This window comes from Aulonocara sp. 'chitande type north' Nkhata Bay, linkage group LG12 (assembly GCF_057382095.1).
Source record: "Aulonocara sp. 'chitande type north' Nkhata Bay isolate Kocher_YH1m ecotype deep benthic linkage group LG12, A_spYH_male_GT1.1, whole genome shotgun sequence".
Lineage (NCBI taxonomy): Eukaryota > Metazoa > Chordata > Actinopteri > Cichliformes > Cichlidae > Aulonocara > Aulonocara sp. 'chitande type north' Nkhata Bay.
Window position 1 is genome coordinate 20204981 of NC_141355.1, and position 20452 is coordinate 20225432.

At 40.1% G+C, this 20452-nt stretch overlaps 1 protein-coding gene across 4 annotated transcripts; it reads left to right on the forward strand.

Annotated features, from left to right (window-relative positions):
* The first annotated feature begins 43 nt into the window (after positions 1-43).
* On the forward strand, positions 44-20349 carry LOC147317300 (ceramide transfer protein-like). Of its 4 annotated transcripts, XM_086314111.1 has the most exons (19): positions 45-391; positions 510-721; positions 826-960; positions 3205-3321; positions 9945-10052; positions 10185-10323; positions 10810-10893; positions 11022-11179; positions 13333-13425; positions 13591-13677; positions 13791-13883; positions 14278-14355; positions 15015-15110; positions 15277-15409; positions 15500-15570; positions 15663-15791; positions 16725-16854; positions 18394-18531; positions 18733-20349. In XM_086314111.1, exons 2-18 carry the CDS (start codon positions 632-634, stop codon positions 18519-18521), a joined length of 1869 nt encoding a protein of 622 aa, XP_086170237.1. In that variant the 5' UTR covers positions 45-391; positions 510-631; the 3' UTR covers positions 18522-18531; positions 18733-20349. The 4 variants fall into 4 exon arrangements, with proteins under 4 accessions (XP_086170238.1, XP_086170237.1, XP_086170236.1 ...); XM_086314112.1 differs by having other exon boundaries at positions 44-721; positions 10813-10893; XM_086314110.1 differs by having other exon boundaries at positions 45-721.
* The last annotated feature ends 103 nt before the right edge of the window (positions 20350-20452 follow it).

A 20452-nucleotide genomic window follows, 5' to 3' on the forward strand; every position in this document is an offset into this window, starting at 1 on the left:
AACACATATAACTTCCGGTCTGGGGGTGACCGGCGGTCGTACACAGTAAAGCGTGGCTGCGGCTCCTCCCCCCTCGACCCGAAAGTCCTCCACTGCTGCTAACTGAACTGCGGAACCACAGCAGAGACTCAGTCCGCTGCTCGTCGATTTTCAGATGGAAGTTGATGTGTAGTGGTTTCCCCGAAGGCCTCCATGTCGAGCAGGAGCTTATGGACAGCAGCTAAGATAGCTAACGAGCGCAACCACAAGTTGTTAGTTAATGTAATACTAGCTAGTTGCGTCATTTGATAGCCACCGCTAACTTAGTTAGCTAGTCTCAGTGGTATACGACGTCAGTTTCAAAACAAAGCACGCAAAACGGAGAAAATCAGATCCAGCTGTCACCTCCAGAGTAGGTGGTGGCCAGACAAGCTAACTCGGTTGAAGTCTGTCAGTGACCTAAGGTATATTACGCCACCTAGACGCTGTTTTGTACTCTCCATTAATGGTCAATTAACGTTATTTTGCAGACCTTAAGTTGAAGAACGTTTCTGCAACCGTATTTTAACTCAACGAATCCAGCAACTAGCGTCGAGCTACGTGGTTGCACTGATACGATCAGATTCAACTTTTCTTGTAAACTTGGAGTTAAATGTCCGAGAAGAGTTCATCGTCCAGTTCGGATGAGGATGTGGACCCGGAATCCGGGCAGCCCCTGGAGCTTGGAGGCGTCCTAAGCAAGGTAACTTTAATTTAATCGGTGTGCAAGTGTTGCTGCACTAGATCACCTGCTGAGCGCGTGTTGCAGCTTTGTAACTGTGTACTTCACGTCTTGTGTGTTTACAGTGGACAAATTACATACACGGGTGGCAGGACCGATGGGTTGTGTTGAAAAACAATACTTTGAGTTACTACAAGTCGGAGGATGAACGGGAGTACGGCTGCAGGGGCTCTTTGTGCCTCAGCAAGGCAGTCATCACAGTAAGTATTTAAACTGGCCAACATCACAGCGAGCTTAGCACCTGTTCAGCATTTCAGTAAGTGAGGGCTCATAAGAGGATAGTTGTTTCTCTAGTAGGTCTCCCTGTTTTGATCTCTTCTTATTCTTAGCACACGCTCTCCATGTTCCTCTAAGACAGAAAGGTGAACATTAACTTATATTGAGGCTGTGTTGAGATTACAGATAGATATTTGAGCATACCAAGGGAACATTGCTTCAGTGATCATAGCGCTATCAATTGTTCGTGGCCCTTGTTATCTACTATAAATTAGCGTTTGCCCAGGGTTTCAGATGTAAGCTTTGACCACACACTGTAGAGGTTGGACCTACATTCTTCCTATTCTGGCCTCCTGTTAGTCAGATAAACTGAGACCTACCACCCTGGTTAAATATTCACTGCTCTCTCTCTCTCTGATCATACAAGTACAGAAGCCAAACAATTGGTTTTACTGTAATTTGCGCAGCTGTGTTCAATAGGATTACACGATTTTTAAAAGTACAACTTAAGAAGGTCACAGTGAGGTCCTGCTGCTTGTTGGTGTGAACATAATATCAGTTCCTATGCTTGTGCAGACCTGAATGGAGCACGGTTGTTTTGTAATTGCGCTATAGTAGCCAAACCAAGAATGTACACAGTTTTATTACACATGCTCACAAGTAATTGGAGCAACATGACCCAAACTTTTCCCTGCCTCTATTTTTTTTTTTTTCCACTAAAGCGGGGTCTAAGGACTCAGGAATGCACAAACAAATCTTTGCTTCTTAGCTCCCATGTAACAGCTACACACTGATACACAACTTGTAAGTAAAGACCGACACCAGAAGCTCCCATTGATTGTACATGTCATTGCATTTTCCCACCATTTATCAGTTTTAAGAGTTAATCTAGTATAAGTAATACTTAATATTTGTATATCTTGTATTAAATATTATTAAATTAATCTGATGCACACAGATGCGTTGTAAAATGTCACAAGAAGGAAATGTTAGGATCTGACAATGACTAAGTCTTATCAGTGGACTGATAAGACTTTTCGTGAAGAAATGTACACGTTTGAAAAACAAAAAAAAAGCTAATGCCGTGTAGATACAGCTGTGCTTACGCAAAGGGGAAGAGAACGTTCCAGTCATAGGGAAAGCGTTATAAACTTCATTGTAAAGGGAAGGTTTATGGTCTGTGCCTGATGCAGCAGTGCAAGATAAACTGGATTTGTCAAAGCTATAATCATGGCTGGATGGGCACAAAGTTGCACACACCTTTATAGTGAAAATTTAAAACAGGAGCACTTTTTTCATATCCGACTGTTTCTGGTAAGGGAATACGGCAGCGCTGATTTTGTTAGGAACTTCAGTAAAAAGCATTTAAGGGTCATAAAAATCCACCCCATGCTTGTGCCCATTCTAAATATACAAGCTGTGAAATGCAATACCAGCATTAAAGCATTACTACAATGTTACATAAAGTTTTGCAGGCTGACAATAGATGTCCAGAGTTGTGTGTTGCTGTTGTCAGTGGCTGCAAATAAGCCAGCACATGAGCAACATTCAGCAAATCTAATTAAACTTTGGCAGCATACAATTTTGTCAGCTGACAGAGCAGCTGTATTCTGAACACTGCTGAATAGGGAAAATGGGGGTGGGGACGGACAGAGATTGAACCCCACTGTGTCTTACTTGTTGCAGATCTCTTCTCAGCTGTAAGCAAATTCCAGTTTCAGAGGAAAGGAGGGATTTCTTTGTTGCACATGTTTTGGTGCCTGAGGCGGTTAGTAGCTGGAGCTGGGTGGGGTGTGTTGTAGAATGTGGAAGTGCAATAGTTGAAAGACTTGGTTGAGAAATTGACGGAAATCTTATGATGACCTTGGGTCAGGTGACAGTGTGCTGGAATAATCTGTTTTATGTAGCGCTGCTCCACTACGGTTGTTAAGGGCTACGACAGCAGGCTCAAGACATCATCTTCTAATTAAAATCCGTCTTTATTCCATGGCATATGCATTTCTGTGGCTGATTAAGTCCATATGTGTCTGGAATGTGTCATTGTTAGTAATCCTTTGCCACAGACAGAGAGGTGCTAAAGTGGGATTTTGCTCTTTCCTTAGAAATGTTATTCATTAAGGGAAAATGTTATTGAAATTTGTATTTTGATATTCAAATTTCTGGTTATTTTATTTTCTGACTCATGCACTCTAATAACTACCCATGCGCTCTGCCTTCTCTCTGCACAGCCTCATGAGTTTGACGAGTGTCGTTTTGATGTCAGCGTGAACGACAGCGTTTGGTACCTCAGAGCCGAAGATCCCGAGCACAGACTCCAGTGGATTGAGTCGATAGAACTACATAAGGTGAGCAGTTTGGTGATTTTTCTCTTTCTTCTGCATATTTTAAAATAAACTTTCTCCTTAGCTTCTTTCGAGATCATTGTTTGCCTGTCATACAGACTTTCTTGGGATTATATTATTTTTGCATGCGAGCTGCATTACCTTGACAGATTAATTTTAGGTAACATGATTTCAGTTCCTGTTGTCATCAGAGACAGCAGGAGCTTGTTGAGAATCAGAAAAGTGTTTCTTAAGCAGTATTGTGTGAGCTTTTCTTCCTTTTTTGTTGATGTAATCACTTAAAAATAGTTTTGCTGTCCGTGTTGTTGGGTTTTGTTTTGTTTTTTTTCAGCATTGGAGTTGAATTTGAGTTCAAGGCTTGTTTCTTTCTTTTTTCCCTTTTTTGAGTTTTATCTGTTTCCTTTCTTAGTGAACAGGGTGTGGCAGGGCAAGAATCAGACCCATACACACATACTGAGAGCTCTTTACCCTGGGAATGTGAGGAATCTGAAGAGTGAGGGGTTGATGTGGGGATGTTGTTACATAGTAGGCAGCTGTTTTCTCTGCAAGGACATCTGGTTAATGGTATATCACCTCTGAGCATAAAGTTTGTAAAACAAATTGGATATGGTTCAGGTAGTGTCTGAAAGGTTGTATTTAGGTGTGTGTGTGTGTGTGTTGGTATTTTGGACCTTCATTTTATAAGGCTGAGACTGTGTAACTTCGGATCACATGACTTCAGACTGTTGATACACAGTTGCCCCAAGGCCTCTACTTGGAAGCGGATTGTGGGGTTAGTCAGGGAACTTAAGGTTTAACTCTGAGTTTTGGGGCAAAAGTTACAAAGTTACCGGAGGTATTCATTTGATTGTGTGTCTCACTCAGTGTCTCGGCTGATTAAAGCACTTGTTGACCTTAAAAGATTATTTTCAAGTAAGTCATTTAAGTTAGTGGGTTTTTTTTTTTTATACTTGTCCTTTACTTACTTCAAGTAAAGTTTAAGCGTAACAGCAGGTTATACATTTTAAATTCGATACATTTTTTTCTAACCCTATTCCTCATTGGTCATCTGGAGAAAACACTGTCTCTTTTATGTAAACACGTTCACAGCTTCCTCCCCCAAAACTGTGTGGTCTGTGTAAGACGATAACCAATGTCATGACACCATACCACATGGCGTGATGATAGTTGTTAGGCACATGCCTGCAATATCATCTGTAAAGAGAACGGGGTGGCAATGGTGGAGCTGCCAGTTCTCATGTTCTCTGGCAAAAGCCATATGAGCGGCATGGTGCACAGGTCCCACTAAAGGACACTGGACCCTCATGCCACCCTCATAGAGTCTGTTTCTGACAGTTTGGTTAGAAACATGTACACGAGTAATCCTCTAGAGGTCATGTTAAGGGCTTGCTCCATCTGTTTGTCATTGCATAAAGGAGCAGATCCTGCTGCAGAGTTGATGACCTTCTACAGCCCTGTCTAGATCTCTTGTTGTACCATCTTGTCTCCTCAGAAGTGACAAGGAAAGAGGCCACCAGCTGGAAATCAATTTTTTTGGGGGGGAGGGGGGGGGGGGGTTGTTGCCTCTCCGGTGCATCTATTGATACTTTGACTTGAACAGCATGCTTCCTAACTGGACAGACTGACATTCCTGAAGTTGAATGGAGATTTGTTGTTAACTTACTTCTGCCTTTCTTTAAACTGCAGTGCATTACATCGGTGGTACATTCATTTCATGGTCCATGCCAAAATGATGTAAGAGACTTGTTTTTATAGTGGTTCTTATTGTAGCGCAGTGAACACGCACCATTCAAAAAACATTCACTTTTTCATGAATTCTCATAAGCCGTGCTTCTCCACCGAAGAGTGCTGTCAGTTCACTTTGTGAGTCCTGCTGGATGGTTTTTAGTGTGGGTGTGAGTGACCTGAGGTCAGCAGTCCATTAACAAGGGTGTGAGAGTATTTCAAAGTTATGTCTGAACTGTAACCCACAGCAACCTCAGTGAGCTTAATGAAGCACCACCTCAGCATTACTGTAGTGTTTGTACTGCTCCCAATTGGAAAAAGAAGGACTTGCATCATGCAGTGTACACTATGTGGAATATTGTTGTCTGTGTTTCCTAGGCTAACTAGCATACACTAAAGTTTCTGCTGAAACTCTAAAACATGTGCTATAAATATAAATATTTCATTTGTAGGTTCTTTTTCTGTCCTAGTCCTCAACACTTCTTCGCAACAATAGAGCACACACATAACAGCATCTTTCCAGCATCAGTGTGATAGCAGTGCATTTCAGTGTAAATCGTTGAAGGTCACCCTTTTCTACTTTGTGGCGTTCTTTTTATTTTTTTATTTTTTTGTGTGCCACTTTTATAAATTCATACAGGGCAAGTTAATAATCAGTATTTAACAACTCTTAATTTGCTTTAATGTGGGGTGACTAATGATTCCAGCTTTTAAACACCCCAAAAGCAAATGGCTATTATATGTATATCACCGTGGCAAAATTAAGCTGGTCAGAGGTAGTTTTTGTGCAAATCCATTTGTGTTTTTATGTGTGGGTGTGTTTGTGTTGGTGGTGGGAAAAGTCGTGCTAAATGTGGGGACGTTAAGTGCCGCTCTCGATGAATAATACATTTGTTTAATCGCCTGTTCTCACAGCAACAAAATCAAGAGGGACACATAAAACTCCTTTGCACAGAGAAGGCTGATCCATTTAGGAGTATTCAAAGGGGTCATATAAGGGAGGGGGGGGGAAATACTTACTGTTTTATTTGTGGGTTTGCTGCCACTTCTTTGGGATGGTTTTGAGGACTGTCTGAACTTCACTGGTCCCTTCACATCTCTTTGTAAAGGAGAGATAAAAGGAAAGAAGTAGATAGAAGTAAAGCTCCAGACAAGTATTATCCCCTGCCTCCCACTCTCTGCTGCTCTCTCTCTCTCTGTTATAATATATAGTATGCTTCTTCACTCGCCCACCCATACTTTATTGGTTTATTACACAAACAGCCCCAGACAGCCTGCGTTTCGCTCTAATGCATACATGCATGCACCCTTCATTTTCACCCTTCTCTCGCTCTTACTCTTCCATGCAAACACACACAATCACGGTTGCTTGCTCAGTGATGGATGCCGGACATAAGGACGGACAAGAGGAAAAGGTTTCACATATCAGGGTGTGTGGTCTGTTGATGGTTGTGTGCAGCGAGAGTGGAGGGCATGTTGGTGTTTTTGTCTTTGAGCCCATGTGTGTGACTGTAAAGGACTGACTGACAGGGGACTCCGTTTCACTACCAAGGAATTTAGAAGACTCCTTCCTTTGACTGAGACGGTGCAGCTAGTGTCTGCCTCGTCTCTGTTCGCTACGGAGGAAATGACTGCTTTTCTCTGTTCTTCCTTTGCTTTTCTTGTAGCTCTGTTCTTTTACTTGATGAGCTGAGCTAAAGCCTGCATGGCTTCTCTTCTCCTCCTCCTATTTCCTTTTGTTTAATAGTGAGGTGTGTCCGGGGAAACGGGAATACCGGATTAAAGCTTCTGAACTGTCACAACATTGGGAGTGTTGGGGGAAGTGGCTGGCCATGTTGAGGCCAGCAAACCGCCGGGACTGCCGCAGTGTCCTGCTCTGCTTTGGCTGTTGGAATGGCCGGATGGTGGGCTTTTAGCACTTTGGCATGCTGCTTGCTCCCTGTCACCCATCACTAAAATCTTTAATTATGATTCTAGTTTTATGGCAATAAAAATGATGTGATCCATCTCTTCCGTTGCCCCCACTGTTTAAATTTTATTGTGCTTGCATGTAGTGTTTTAAATTGAGATATAAGAAGAACTAGTCTCTTTAATGAACTTCACTGCATGCCAGCCTTAGTCACTATTAGTAGGAAATTAGACCGAAACTGCATAGCTCATAGCTAACCTCAGATGTATCGACAATCTCTGAGGAGTTTACATCACATTTACCCTCATTTCATCAGCATCAACATTATAAAACCTTCAGATCAGGACGCCATTTCATTCGTCGAGAATGAGTGGAGTTAAGTTTGCATGGTTGTCATGCAACATAAAAATGCCAGTCTCTGGTCACAGGTTGGTCTCGTCATTGCTTCATTGCACTTTACTGCTTTTTCTGTTTGTACCAAATTAGCAACACTGTAAAAATAACATCTGTCATCTGCACAAAATGGTAATTATATATTGTCAATCAAATGTAATAATCTGCATTAGCAACAAATGCAGAAAAGAATAAATATATTTTAGATTGAAGGCTCTAGTGTTTAGAAAGCATTGAGGATGTCGCATTTCACTTAAAACTGGATTTTTAGTTGGGATACTATTATATTAGCAGTTTAAATCAGCTTTTACAGTATTTATTTATTTTTGCATTTATGTATTTGTTTTTTATTTTGTTGTAAGATATCTGTAACACTTTTTGCCAAAACTTTATTAACCCATGTAGCTCTTAAGTGTATTCACTGGCTTTCTTAATAAGAATTAATAAATTTTCATGTTTTGTTAAAGTCATTATTACTCTAAGACATCCATCAGCAAATACAGTTGCTATGGCAGTTATCTGGATATTGATATTTGTGGCTCGGCATTGACACGCTGAAGCTTTGCTCTCTGTGGGTAGAGATTTAGAAAATCTTCTCTTTTTTTTTTTTTTTTTTTTTTTTTTTAAGTTATGTTTACATTTTGCTGGCTATCCAGTGACAGCCAGCCCGAAAGCAGAAGATTGTTTTAAAACAAACAGTTGCTTTGACTTTGGACTCTCAGTGTATTTGTGTGTGTAGTCTGTGTCATTACAGTGTACAGTTCAATGAATGTTGCTGTGGTTAGTTAAGTGAAGGTGCTTTATTGTCACTGTTTTGAATTTAAATTCGTTCTGTGGTGTTTTTTGTGTGGTGATAATGTGTGTCTTGTATGAAAAATACAAATGTTGTAAAAGGTTAATCACAACACTGGTAGAGGGGAGGAGTAAATCTGGTTGTTACTTAAATCTTGTCTTTGTGTAGCTTTTGAAACAGAGAAGCTATTGTACTAAATACATGCTTTAATATGTCAGTTTTATCGTGTTTTGAGATTGCCTGTCCAGCTCGTTCTCACTAATGTTACATCTCGGAAACAATTCACCACAACTTTACGAAGTGTTTTTGGACATAATTCAAGAATTCATAAGTGAACAGCCTGTTTTTACAGCAGCCATTTTAATACGAAATGATAGATAAACACACATGAATCACATAAATTAAAGCATTGTACCTAAACAGTACAAACCTTCAGTGGTGTTTTAATCACCTATTTCATGTGAGAATGGCTGCTGGAAAAAGGTTTGTGACTAAAATTTAGACAAATATCTGCAATAAATTCATGAAGTATTGACATTTGATAACTAAGAGGTCATGTGCAGACAGATAAAGATGTAAACTGCAGCTTGACTGCTTGCAGAAGGCATGCAACTGTGAAGCAATAACCATGATGTTAATATCACAGCAAACTCTTTATTGAGTGATTAAGTTTTCTGTTGCTATGGTTTTAAACACTTAGATCGTTACCTGGTTGCCGCTGTTTGATGTCGGTTTTCTCAGTCTCTCACTGTGGGATATTACAGCAGAGGAATTCACGTGGGCGCTCTGTCAAGATTGTCACCTGATCCCTCTTCAGTTTGCTCTCTGTCGTTAGGAAATTTTTCTGCATGCCAATTAGCCAACGGAAATAGCTTGCAACCATGTCTTAATTTTGAAATCAAGTGGAAAATTTGACATAAAGCCATGACTAAACCTTGGGAAATCACCTGAGAGTCTTAAAACATATTACCACCATGGCAAAATAATGTTTCCGTTTATGCTGTGTAAATGGTAAATGGCCTGTATTTATATAGCGCTTTACTAGTCCCTAAGGACCCCAAAGCGCTTTACATATCCAGTCATCCACCCATTCACACACACATTCCATGTAAGGAAACATGCGCATTTAAATGAGAGGCTTTAATAATATGGGTTATGAAGTTGCTGTCTGTATGGACACTTTGACAACTGTGTGTGGCATGTACAGCTTTAGAGATTTTTGGCTTGGTATTAACACTTACTAAACTAAAATATATATATTACATATTTATATAGATCTCTTTTTACTTTGCTGACTCAGTAGTGCAGGAATCGTGAAGTCATCAGTTTGCTGTTGCAGAACGGATGTCATCACTGCCACTCCCTAAATCCTGGTCATAAATCAATTTTGTCATTTCCAATGAAACGATACACTGCATGTTAGCACACACATCACAATAGTTACAAGAAACCCTTGTGAAGTTACTAAAGTAGCTTGACAGTTATTTCCATGGTTACTCAGCCACCACGCATTGGGCCTAAAGGCTGGGTTTATGCATGTCTCTTCGTCAACCTTGGCCAGTCTCTGCAGACTGTGAGGGAATGTTTCTGTGTAGGTGTGGGTCCTGCTCGGGTCCAGCTCAGCATTAGTCAGGAACTGAGCTCCCTATGTCTAACTTTGATGATCACCAGGTTTTCTTATTATATTGCAGTTTGTTTAATGTTTAATGTGCCTTTTTACTGATCTTTTGTTCCTTCCTCTTTGTCTCTTCACCTTTTTGTTTCGTGTCTCTCTTGCTGTCCTCCCACATTCCCACGCACCTGCAGGCTGAGTCTGGTTACGGTTCAGAGACGAGTCTGAGGCGTCATGGTTCCATGTTGTCTCTCACCTCAGCAGCTAGTGCCTTGTCTTCCACATCTACATCCTCCTTCAAGGTAAATCATCGTCATCAGTGACTGAGTTGAAAGATCTGGTTAAGCGTGACATCTCTTTTTTCTTTTTTTTTCAGTCTTTTATATTATCTTTTTCCTGTTTGCATCTCTTCATCTCTCTCCCCCCCCGCTCAGAAGGGGCACAGGTTGCGTGAGAAATTTGCAGAAATGGAAACTTTCCGAGACATCCTGTGCAGACAAGTGGACACCCTGCAGAAGTACTTTGATTCCTGTGCCGATGCCGTTTCCAAAGATGAATTTCAGAGGGACAGAGGTATACCAGTTGTTGACCTTGCATAGCATCAGATTTACTTCAAAAATAGATGTACATTTGTTTTGAGTTGCCTCTGTTTGTAAAACAGTGATCTCTGGAGCAGTGTGGGGGAGTTGGCTTTGTTGTTTACTGGCACAGCAAAGCAGAACATTAACAGAGATCTTTTTTTTATCCGTTTCATGCAGTATGAGAGTAGGTAATGCTCATTGAGAAAGGATTCAGAAATCAATAACTTAACAAGACATTATGTGGGTTTAAATTTGCTGTCAGGTTTTTTATTTGTACTATGTTTATTGAATTTGTATTACAATGCAGACACAACCCTAATTGTTTATTTGCACAAAGATATTTAATGTGTTACCTGCAATTATGTGGACGTGGATTATTCAGTAACATGAAATAGGTTTTAAAATATTATAAGTTATACACTAATAACTATGCAGGGCAGGGAGATGAAGCTATGACTGCTTGTTGTTTTCTAACTAGTAGAGGATGATGACGATGACTTTCCCACTTCTGCGAGACCTGACAGCGAATATAATCACAACAATAATGGCAGCAAAGAGAAATGTGAGTCTATCTGTAAATACTCTTTGACTTTCCATTGCATTACTTGGCTTGATTATAACAAATTCAGTGTAAGTGTGAACACCATTGTTTATTTTTGTTCTTGCTTTCTCTCTTCCTCTCTGTGCCAGTGTTTTCTCCTGCCAGTCCTAAAGGTATTAATGGGATAGACTTTAAGGGTGAAGCCATCACTTTCAAAGCCACCACAGCAGGCATCCTCTCCACTTTGTCACACTGCATCGAGCTGATGACGAAACGAGAAGACAGCTGGCAGAAAAGACTGGACAAGGTACGGCTTTGGACAAAGAGTAAAGTTTCCCCAATGGGCGTGTCTGCAGCCACCGCTGTGGGTACTGCTGCTGACTGAGGAGCTGAGTGTTGCTTCCATTTCCCTTAAAGAGCTCGATGTTATCATTTGGGCTCTGTCTCTGAGGTTGTGATGCAACACTCGGTTGTCTAGACTTGATACTTACAGTATTGTAACATTTATAATTAAAAAGGTGCAGTTTTTGTTTTGGAAAGGTTACAAGGTGATTCTGTATTAAATATATAGCTTTGACTAAATAGTGTAGACTTGACTCTTTTGGAGTTATTAGTTTAGATGTGCTTCTTCAATCTTTCAGTCTTTATTTTTCTTCAGTCTGTGTGCGTCTTCTATTAAGTGACTCATTATTCTGGGATTCTGCTCTTGCACTTTATATTCTATGGGAAATATTAATGAAATAAACTGCTTGCAAGATGCTTTGCAGTTCAATTCTTCATCCAAGCACCTGCTGTAAATGCAAAGCAAATCTCATTCATTACAAAAGGAGACTGGAGACTATGCTCAGGCAGCAAGAAAAATCATTTCAGCCGTCCTTATAATCCAACTATCCACTGAAAGGTTTAATGTGAACTTGCTACCAAGCATCATTGGCAAATATGGGTTGGTAAATACATGGATAAGTCAGACTTCCTATAACGCACTCATATTCATTAATATTCAGTGAGTGGCCTGTGTCTTTAAAGGAATGCTCTTCAGAGCTCATATAATCCGACCTCGTCAAACCAGTTCTTTTCCCTGTGTAAGGTAGGTGTGCTCCTGCCCAGCCCTCAAAGCCGGGAAGCCTTTTACAGTTAGAATACCTGAGTGACACTACCTCAAAGTTATCAGTGTTTTGATGTATATTAGCATACACTCAGAGGAACAGGACACACCTCACCTCACACTTGGAAGTTTACATTAGAAGATGAGTACTCGGACTTCAAGGCAAAGTTTGCCAAAGCGAATGTTACAAAGGAGGACGACAGAGCTGCTCAAACACCAGACACAAAAATGGATACCTCTGCAGACCCACGGCCATTTCTTTACAGTAGGTCTCTGTATGTCAGGGTCCTGGTTGTCCACAACTTACTGCAGTATCACATTCTGGTTATTTTGTGTTTTCTGGAATATATCTAGGCCTCTCTTTGCACTTTGTTCAGTTTCTTTGACTTTGTGTCTTATTTTTCTGCATTTAATAATATCTCGTCAGAGCTTAATTGTTTTGTATTATAGATGAGCCTGTTTGATTCAGCTTACCTGTTGTTGTTTTTTTTGTAATTGCTGTACGTCAAAACTTTGTCTTAAGTATCTTTTTTCCTGCAGTTCAAGTTGTTAGACTGTATTTTTGTTCATCTTCTTTTGCAGACAGGCGATTTACTGCATTCCTGTTATTTTAAGTGATAGATTTTATTATAACAGTGACACTGGAATATAGTCCAACTTCTTTAGTTCTCTATTCAAGCAATCATTGAGATTATTTGTGTGAAATGACAGTTTTTGTCCCTGGCAAATAACATTATAGACACACAATTAAAATATTTAAAACTTGTTTAACAGATGGCTGAATAATGGGGTAGTTGACTTCACTTTTATGGGTTTTTTTTTTCTTTTTTTTTTTTTTTAAATCACCTGTCATGTTGTTAATTTAAGCATAGTGTTTGGTGTGACAGGAAATGTTTCCACACAAACTCCTGACAATGTTATGAGAATGAGGCTGGGACATTGTCTGAAGTAAGACATAACACACAACAGGAAACAGTGTATTTCTGTCCACACACTATTGGAAAAAAACTCTGTTTGGTTTTGGGGAGGAAGTTGCTTGTATAAAAACGACACAGGAGACCTTTCTCTTGCGGTGAATTAAACAGGCAATTCATGTGCTTGGCTGGAAATCACACCTTTTTTTTACCAGGTTAAAAACTGTTTAAAGTAGAATCGGACTGCAGTGGACGGTTGTGTTGTCACATGCCCTTCTGCTGGATGACGTCAAGAAAAGGCTAGGGCTACAGTGCTGGTTCAATGGGTTTCTGTGTTTACACGCTCTACGTTTTTATTCAAAGTTTCAATACAGCTGAACTAACCATAACAGCATCTCGTGTGTGTGTGTGTGTGTGTGTTGTGTGTGTGTGTGTGTGTAGGAGCTGGAAAAGAGGAGGAAAGTAGAAGATGCCTACAAGTCTGCTGTGAATGAACTAAAGAAAAAGTCACACTATGGAGGCCCAGACTACGAGGTACAATGAAATCAGATAAGCTGAATGGATTAGATAAAAACTAGATGACGACAGTAGGAAGATTTCCTGATGTTGCACATCCCTGTTGTTTTTAATCTTGGGTGAGGCTTTTCTCACAGGAATCACAAATTCTGACATTGTGTGCTTGTTATTGTTTGTTCACAGGAGGGGCCCAACAGTCTGATCAATGAAGAGGAGTTCTTTGATGCAGTGGAAGCTGCACTGGACAGACAAGACAAGATAGAGGAGCAGGTGTGATGAAGACCTAAATGGGCCTCGCAAAGTCAGGACATGTTTCAAAAACATGAATCTCCAATAAATTAATCTATAAACAAGTGTCTATTTCTGTTTACTGTTTCCCTCAGTGCCAGTCAGAGAAGGTCAGAAAACCTCGACTAACTCTGGCTTCCCCTAGTGATGCCTACTCCACCATCGGTACACACAGATTTGCCAACAAGGTGCGCAGCATATTTTTATTGTCACTATACCTTTCACCCTATTCCTATCCCACTGTGTTGTAATTTAAGGCTACAAGTTGCTGCTCTTTTCTTTGCCTAATCATTCCTGTAAAAATCAAAGGCAGCTTACAGCCGGTGTGAGCTGCCTACTTGGTGCTGACTCCTGAAAAATTACTCATGATGTGGTCATGTGTCATCTTAACTGTTTAATGTCTTAACTGTGGGGCAATCATTTTGTGCCCACTGCAGTGTTTTTCAAGAGCTAACATGATGGCTTCATATGAAATCCTACTTTAGCAGGTTGTGGTTGTTCTCCTCTGCTCTGCTGCCGTGGTGTCTTTTTCAGTTTTTGTTGTTTATTCCTTTCTTTTTCAACCCTCTCTCCGCTGTACAGCCCTATAGCCACTCTTCTTCCTTGTCCTCGATCGAGCTAATCAGTGCTTCAGATGACATTCACAGATTCAGCCCTCAGGTACTGTGCTTGGTCAGCTAAGAGCAGCCTGCTGCTTTCCATGACAATCAGAGAGAGCATGAGCAAACGGCATGTCTACTAACCACTCGCTCCAGGTTTTCACTAATATTTTGAGGATTATAGTATACTAGTGTTTATACATTGTGCTGTACATTGACCCATGAGGGGGGGGAAAACCTACCTAGTCAGAGTTGAAATTTCCCGAGAGAGCAGGTTGAGTTGTCCTTACCACAAAGTAGGTCTTCTGTGCATGTTAGGAATTTGGTTCATTTCCTCCTCCTTTCTTCACTGCACGCTTCTCCTTCCACAGCATGAACAGGCATGAATCCAGGCTAGCTTTGCACTATATTTTTAACTCATTGTTGAGATGTTAAATAACACCCCAAGCAGTATCAAGTGCCTAATATTTATTTGGCTACTGCTTTGTGGATAATGTATTTGCTTAAGACATTCCTGTGATTCTGACACACCAGTAGTTTTCCTCATGCCTCCTATGTTGTTAAACAATAGCAGCATAGGTGGAAGGTGTGTTGATTGGTCAGGGCTGTCAATCATTACACCTGAGCATAGGAACCTCAGGTTCCTCTCTAACTGTGCCTTGTTGGTAACAACAGGAGAAGACTGCCTAACATATCATTAAATCAATATCTGACTCTTAGGTGGAGGAAACTGTGCAGAATCACATGGCTTACTCCATCCAGGAGGTTGGGGGCGATGCAAACTGGCAACTGGTGGTAGAAGAAGGAGAGATGAAGGTGAGGAGAGAGAATGCTGTGAATATTTAAATCTCATTGATGTTTTAAAAGTTATTATGGTGATTTAAAACTTTTAAATGGCTGGAAAAAAAATCATCTTAGTTTTTAGTAACGGGTGAAGTTGTTAGTGTGTTTATAATATTCTGTCTGTGGTGCTGTGTAACAGGTATACAGGAGGGAAGTGGAGGAGAACGGCATCGTCCTGGATCCCCTTAAAGCGACACATGCTGTGAAGGGGGTAACTGGACATGAGGTCTGCCACTACTTCTGGGACACTGCAGTCCGATTGGACTGGGAGAGTAAGATCTGTGTTTTAGTCCAACATATTATTACTATTTGACTCTTGTTGTGTTATTGCCATGACCTGATGTGAACTCTCCCTCCCACAGCCACCATTGAAAATTTCCACGTTGTGGAAAAGCTCTCTGATAATGCCATCATTGTGTACCAGACACACAAGGTATACTGAGTACATGGTGCCTTTTCATCAGTAGCATTAAACCACCTGTTTTTGATTGATTTGCCTGCTGAATTTTGTCTTTCATGTTTTAGAGAGTGTGGCCTGCCTCTCAGAGAGATGTGCTGTATCTGTCAGCCATCAGGATGATTCCACCAAGAAATGAAAACGACCCCGACACATGGCTGGTCTGCAACTTCTCTGTGGACCACGATGACGCCCCTGTAAGATTAACCCTCTGAGGCTTGCATTGTTTTCCATCATGTGTTCATATAACCGCCCAACTCTCTGATACCATTCAGCGACTGAGTGGTGTTAAACATGCTGTTGTGCCTACACTCTGGCACAGTGAGTGATTACATATCAGGCTCATTGAAATCTTGGTATGCTTCTGAATGATGAAACAGTCCAAATATAACACTAAGTTAGCAGTGCCAAGAGAAGTGAGGACTTTGTGAGACAGTCTCACAGTTACTGCCTCAATTCTGCTGCTATAAACACACAGTAAGTTTCCAGGATAAATTGCCATCTCGGGGAGCCATTTGCTGTCATAAACACGCTCTTTCCTGGCAAATGTTGAGATGCTTAATCTGTCTGTGCCTGCCTGCAAAACACTGGAGTACAGTATCTACAGCATTATATACTGTGGTTAGTTTTCAATGATAAGAAACTTCCACCTAAAAACAGAAAGCAAATTGGGATAATAGATTTTCACTGTTAGATTCTGAAATCAACACTTTGTGTCCGCCTATCAAATCAGCCTTAATCAGCCTCTTCTGCATATATTATGTTAGTATGCACACTAATGTAAATAGCAAGTAGATTGTTGTCAGAGAGTAATTAGGTCTGGATTTGAGCTTTAATGCATTAACTGTGTTTTTGTCAGACAAAGACTGTTTTGAGCATGTTTGTATTTGTTTACATCAAAGTACTGTGTTTAGTTCATTAAAGCTTTTACAAACATCGTGATTTTTTTTTTTTTTTTTTTTTTTTTTTTTTTAAACAAGACTTTTTTGGGGCGAAACAGAAGAACAGCATTAATCTTACTCACCCTGTCAGTTCATCTACAGTAAGAGTTGTGTTAGCTTGGGGGGTTGTTTGTATTTTGTTTTTGATTATTATTATTGTTGTATTTATTTGTCTATTTTAACTTTCAGCCCACAAACCGGTGTGTTCGTGCCAAAATCAATGTTGCCATGATCTGCCAAACGCTGGTCAGCCCACCAGAGGGTGACAAAGAAATAAGCAGAGACAACATCATGTGTAAGATCAACTATATTGCCAATGGTAAGTACCTCTGAAGATCATCTAGTTTTGATCTTAGCATATGTGCCTGAGGCAAGATCAACGGCCAGCAAAACAAAACCTGTGTAGCAACAACAATCCTGCTATAATGCAACCTACTGTAAATGCCAGAGGCTCCAACCAAACCTCAAATCAGTTTTTCAGTTTTACTCAGTCTGCATGTGTCCCTACACATACAGTGGTGGGAAATAATTATTGTATTATTATTATATTATTATCATTGTAAATGTGCGTTCTTGAGCAGGGGGATTTCTAGTGCTGTGAGATTTCAGTCCATTGCAGTGTAGTGTGTTGCTGATGGTGACTGTGGTCCCAGCTGCCTTCAGATCACTAATAAGCTCCTTCAATTTAGTTTTGGGCTGATCCATCACCTTTCGCGTGATCATCTTCACATCATAGGCATAATCTTGGAGCTCCGACCTGAGGATGACTGTTGGTGCGATTATTTAGAAATTGAGAAATGTATAACCATCAGTCACTGAGCTTCTTGCTGATGGTCTTGTAGACAATTCCAGCCTGTCTGCAGGTCTAAGATCTGGTCCTTGATACCCTCTGGCAGCTCTTTGGTCTCACCCATGGTAATGGAGAGGTTGGAATGGATTTTGTGGACAGGTGTGCTTTATACACCGAACAAGCTGCTTTCTGTAAATGACTGACTGATTGTTATCAGTGTGGGAGACAGAAATCTGTCTGGATTGTAGAGCATCAAATACTTAGGAGTCAATGACGTGCAAAATGATCTATAACATTTATGTAACATGTTTTTCTAGATTTTTTTGCTTGATATTTTGTCTCTCTCCTTCAAAATGAAACTACCATAAAAGTTAGAAATTGTTTGTTTCTTTGTAAGTAATCAAACTCAAGTTCATTATTGCCCCACTTTATATGAAAAAACACTAGGCAATAAATAAGAAAAGCACACATGGAATGTTCCAGCTGGCACATATACATATATCAGCTGGGTTGATCCTCGGATTCAGTTTAAATGGTTCAGACAAAGAAATTATTGTTGATTTACATATAGAGACAACAAAAGGCCTTAAAAGAAAAATTATGTATCGAGTAGTTTCAGTGTATCTGGATCCAATGTGACAATCTTTAGCTTGGTAACATCTTGTGTCACAAGTTAAAAATGAATATACACCTTTATCCTCATTTGAAACAATCTGATATCAGCATTTTTACACTTAGTACAGCTGCTCTGACACATGGATCACACAGTCTGGGTTTCTTTGAAATTTCAGTCCAGGCTGCCTCTTCTCTAAGAGGCTGTTACATAAAGGAGCGCTGCAGGGGGAATCTTGAGCCAGTTTATTGCCAGGGATGCTGAGCAGTTCAAAGGATGTTCATTTAATAAATCTTACATTTCCTTCTCCCACTAGAGGGCACCTCTAAACAGTTACAGCTCTCTGTGCACTGAATCACTGAGTTATTGTTAATTGTTTTATCATAAGTCAGCAGGAACACATTGGTTTTTGTTTTCATCTTTGTCTTTATTCCCTCACTCCTGTGTGGCTGCAGTAAACCCCGGAGGCTGGGCTCCAGCATCAGTACTCAGAGCCGTGGCCAAGAGAGAATATCCCAAGTTCCTCAAACGCTTCACCTCCTACGTCCAGGAGAAAACTGCTGGGAAGCCTATCCTTTTCTAAATTTAAACAGGTAACCACAGAAACACTGTTATTAGCAGCGGGATCTTCTATACTTAGTTGTATTTGTATTCTTTTGTTTTGTATCCTGACTTTATTACACTATTTGAGATATCTCCTGGTTGATGTCGTATCTGTTATTTTGAATCAGCCAGCAGATCCATACACTTACTTCAATTTATTCTTTGTATTCTTTTAATCCTGCTCATTTCAGCTTTCAGAGGTGCCAAGTTCACCTGCTGGGGAGACTGCGTTGTTGAAGTGACTGTTGAAGATCACATGACCATTCACGTGTCACCGCACCATCAGGACGTGCTGCTTGAAGATGAGACTGCTTTTGGCCCTAATGGATCAGTAGTTATCATCTTAGATTGTAACCTGTTGGTCATGGGTTCGTTTGTACGTAAGCTGAAACATTTCCTAAACAGTCTTCAAATTGTTACCGATAATTTGCTTTTTGTTTTTTATTTGTTTTTTTGTTAGGGTTCTTTTTTTTTTTTTTTTTTTGTAAATTGTTTTGTACATTTACTATGATTAAACTTTTCTTGAACTTTTGGGGGGTTTGCTCTAATCACTAGTATTACAGCTACTTGTTTTGCTGCTGCTAAAGTAACTACCATGAAAGAGGAAAGAGAACAGATACTTACAGTGAAAGCACAGATGAGGTGTGGTACACTATTTCCTCTTTCTTGCCTTTTGCTGATCCTCTTGTGACGACTCTTTGTAGTTTGATGGGGGGTCAGAGCCTAAAGCTTTGAAGTCTTTACATTTCTAGATTGTTATAAAGTAGCTTTCAGAGAACACCGTGGACACAATGTATTGTACAGATAAAACGGTAAGATTTCAAATAGATTATCAATTGTGATAAATGTGAATTGACTCTTAAATGCTTGAATTTGATGACAGAAATGGGCAGATTAGATACAACAAGAGTGATGAGGAGCACTTACTAAGTCTAATTGACTTGTGTTGGACAATATTTTCAACTATCCAGATGATGTCGTTAGTTAGATGCTAAGTTGCGGTATTTGCATGTATTTGTCAGTCAGCATGCTGTTGCTGACAGATATTTGCAAAGGACCGGCCCTAGTGTCTGGTTTGAAGATTCCTCTCTTTCTTTGAGAGCTGAATGAATACATTTTGTACCCTCTAGGTTTTCTCATCTCTATTTTCAGACCCTGGTGAGGCAGGGAAAAGAAAATCTTTCTGTTCACTCAAGAGTGTCAGATTTATAAATTACTCCTGCTTGCTTTTAAGCAGAATTGTTATTAAATGTTAAATAGGCTTATCATTTTATAATGTGTTCCTTATGTTCTCAGTCAGATGATTTTACATTTCAGATGCCACACTACCGTGCAGTGGTTTCCTGCACTTTGACTGATAAACTACCCCCAGTATGCCTTAGACGCCAGGAGTTCTGGCTTTCTCTACTGTTCAGCCACCAGACGTGCATTTATCAACACTGAAATCAAACTGGGTGGGGTTGGGAGGGGGAGGGTCAGCATTTCACATCATCTTACCTCAAGGTTTCAATTTCGACTGTGTTCAATGCCATCAATAGTTGGGAGTTTAGCAGTCAGTAGATCTGCATGGTTTGAAAAAAGAGATTTGAGGTTAGGAGGGATCTGGATAATTGTTTTGCAGATAATGATAAGAGCTAAATCTATGAGCGGTGTCAGCTGAAGAATGCATTTAGTCTTTTTAATTTTGATATTTTTGTCAGTAATCTACACACTTTGTATATTTCTAAGTTGTACATCAGAAGTGTTATTTGCACTAAATGTATTGCAATTTGACAATGTTCTGTAAATTAAAATTAATATACAAAAAACTGTAAGTGTTTTTGGTGTTTTATGGTTTAGTTTAGTTTAGTTTTTAAGTTATTACAAACACAGACCTGGAGTCAGAAAAAATGCACTTTATTGTGTCACGAA

Excerpts from the sequence above, each read along its gene's own strand:
- LOC147317300 (XM_086314110.1), top strand. The coding sequence starts at position 632 with ATGTCCGAGAAGAGTTCATCGTCCAGTTCGGATGAGGATGTGGACCCG. Across the intron at positions 10,324-10,809 it reads TGAATTTCAGAGGGACAGAG|TAGAGGATGATGACGATGAC; the intron begins GTATACCAGTTG and ends TTTTCTAACTAG. Across the intron at positions 15,571-15,662 it reads TTGTGTACCAGACACACAAG|AGAGTGTGGCCTGCCTCTCA; the intron begins GTATACTGAGTA and ends TTCATGTTTTAG.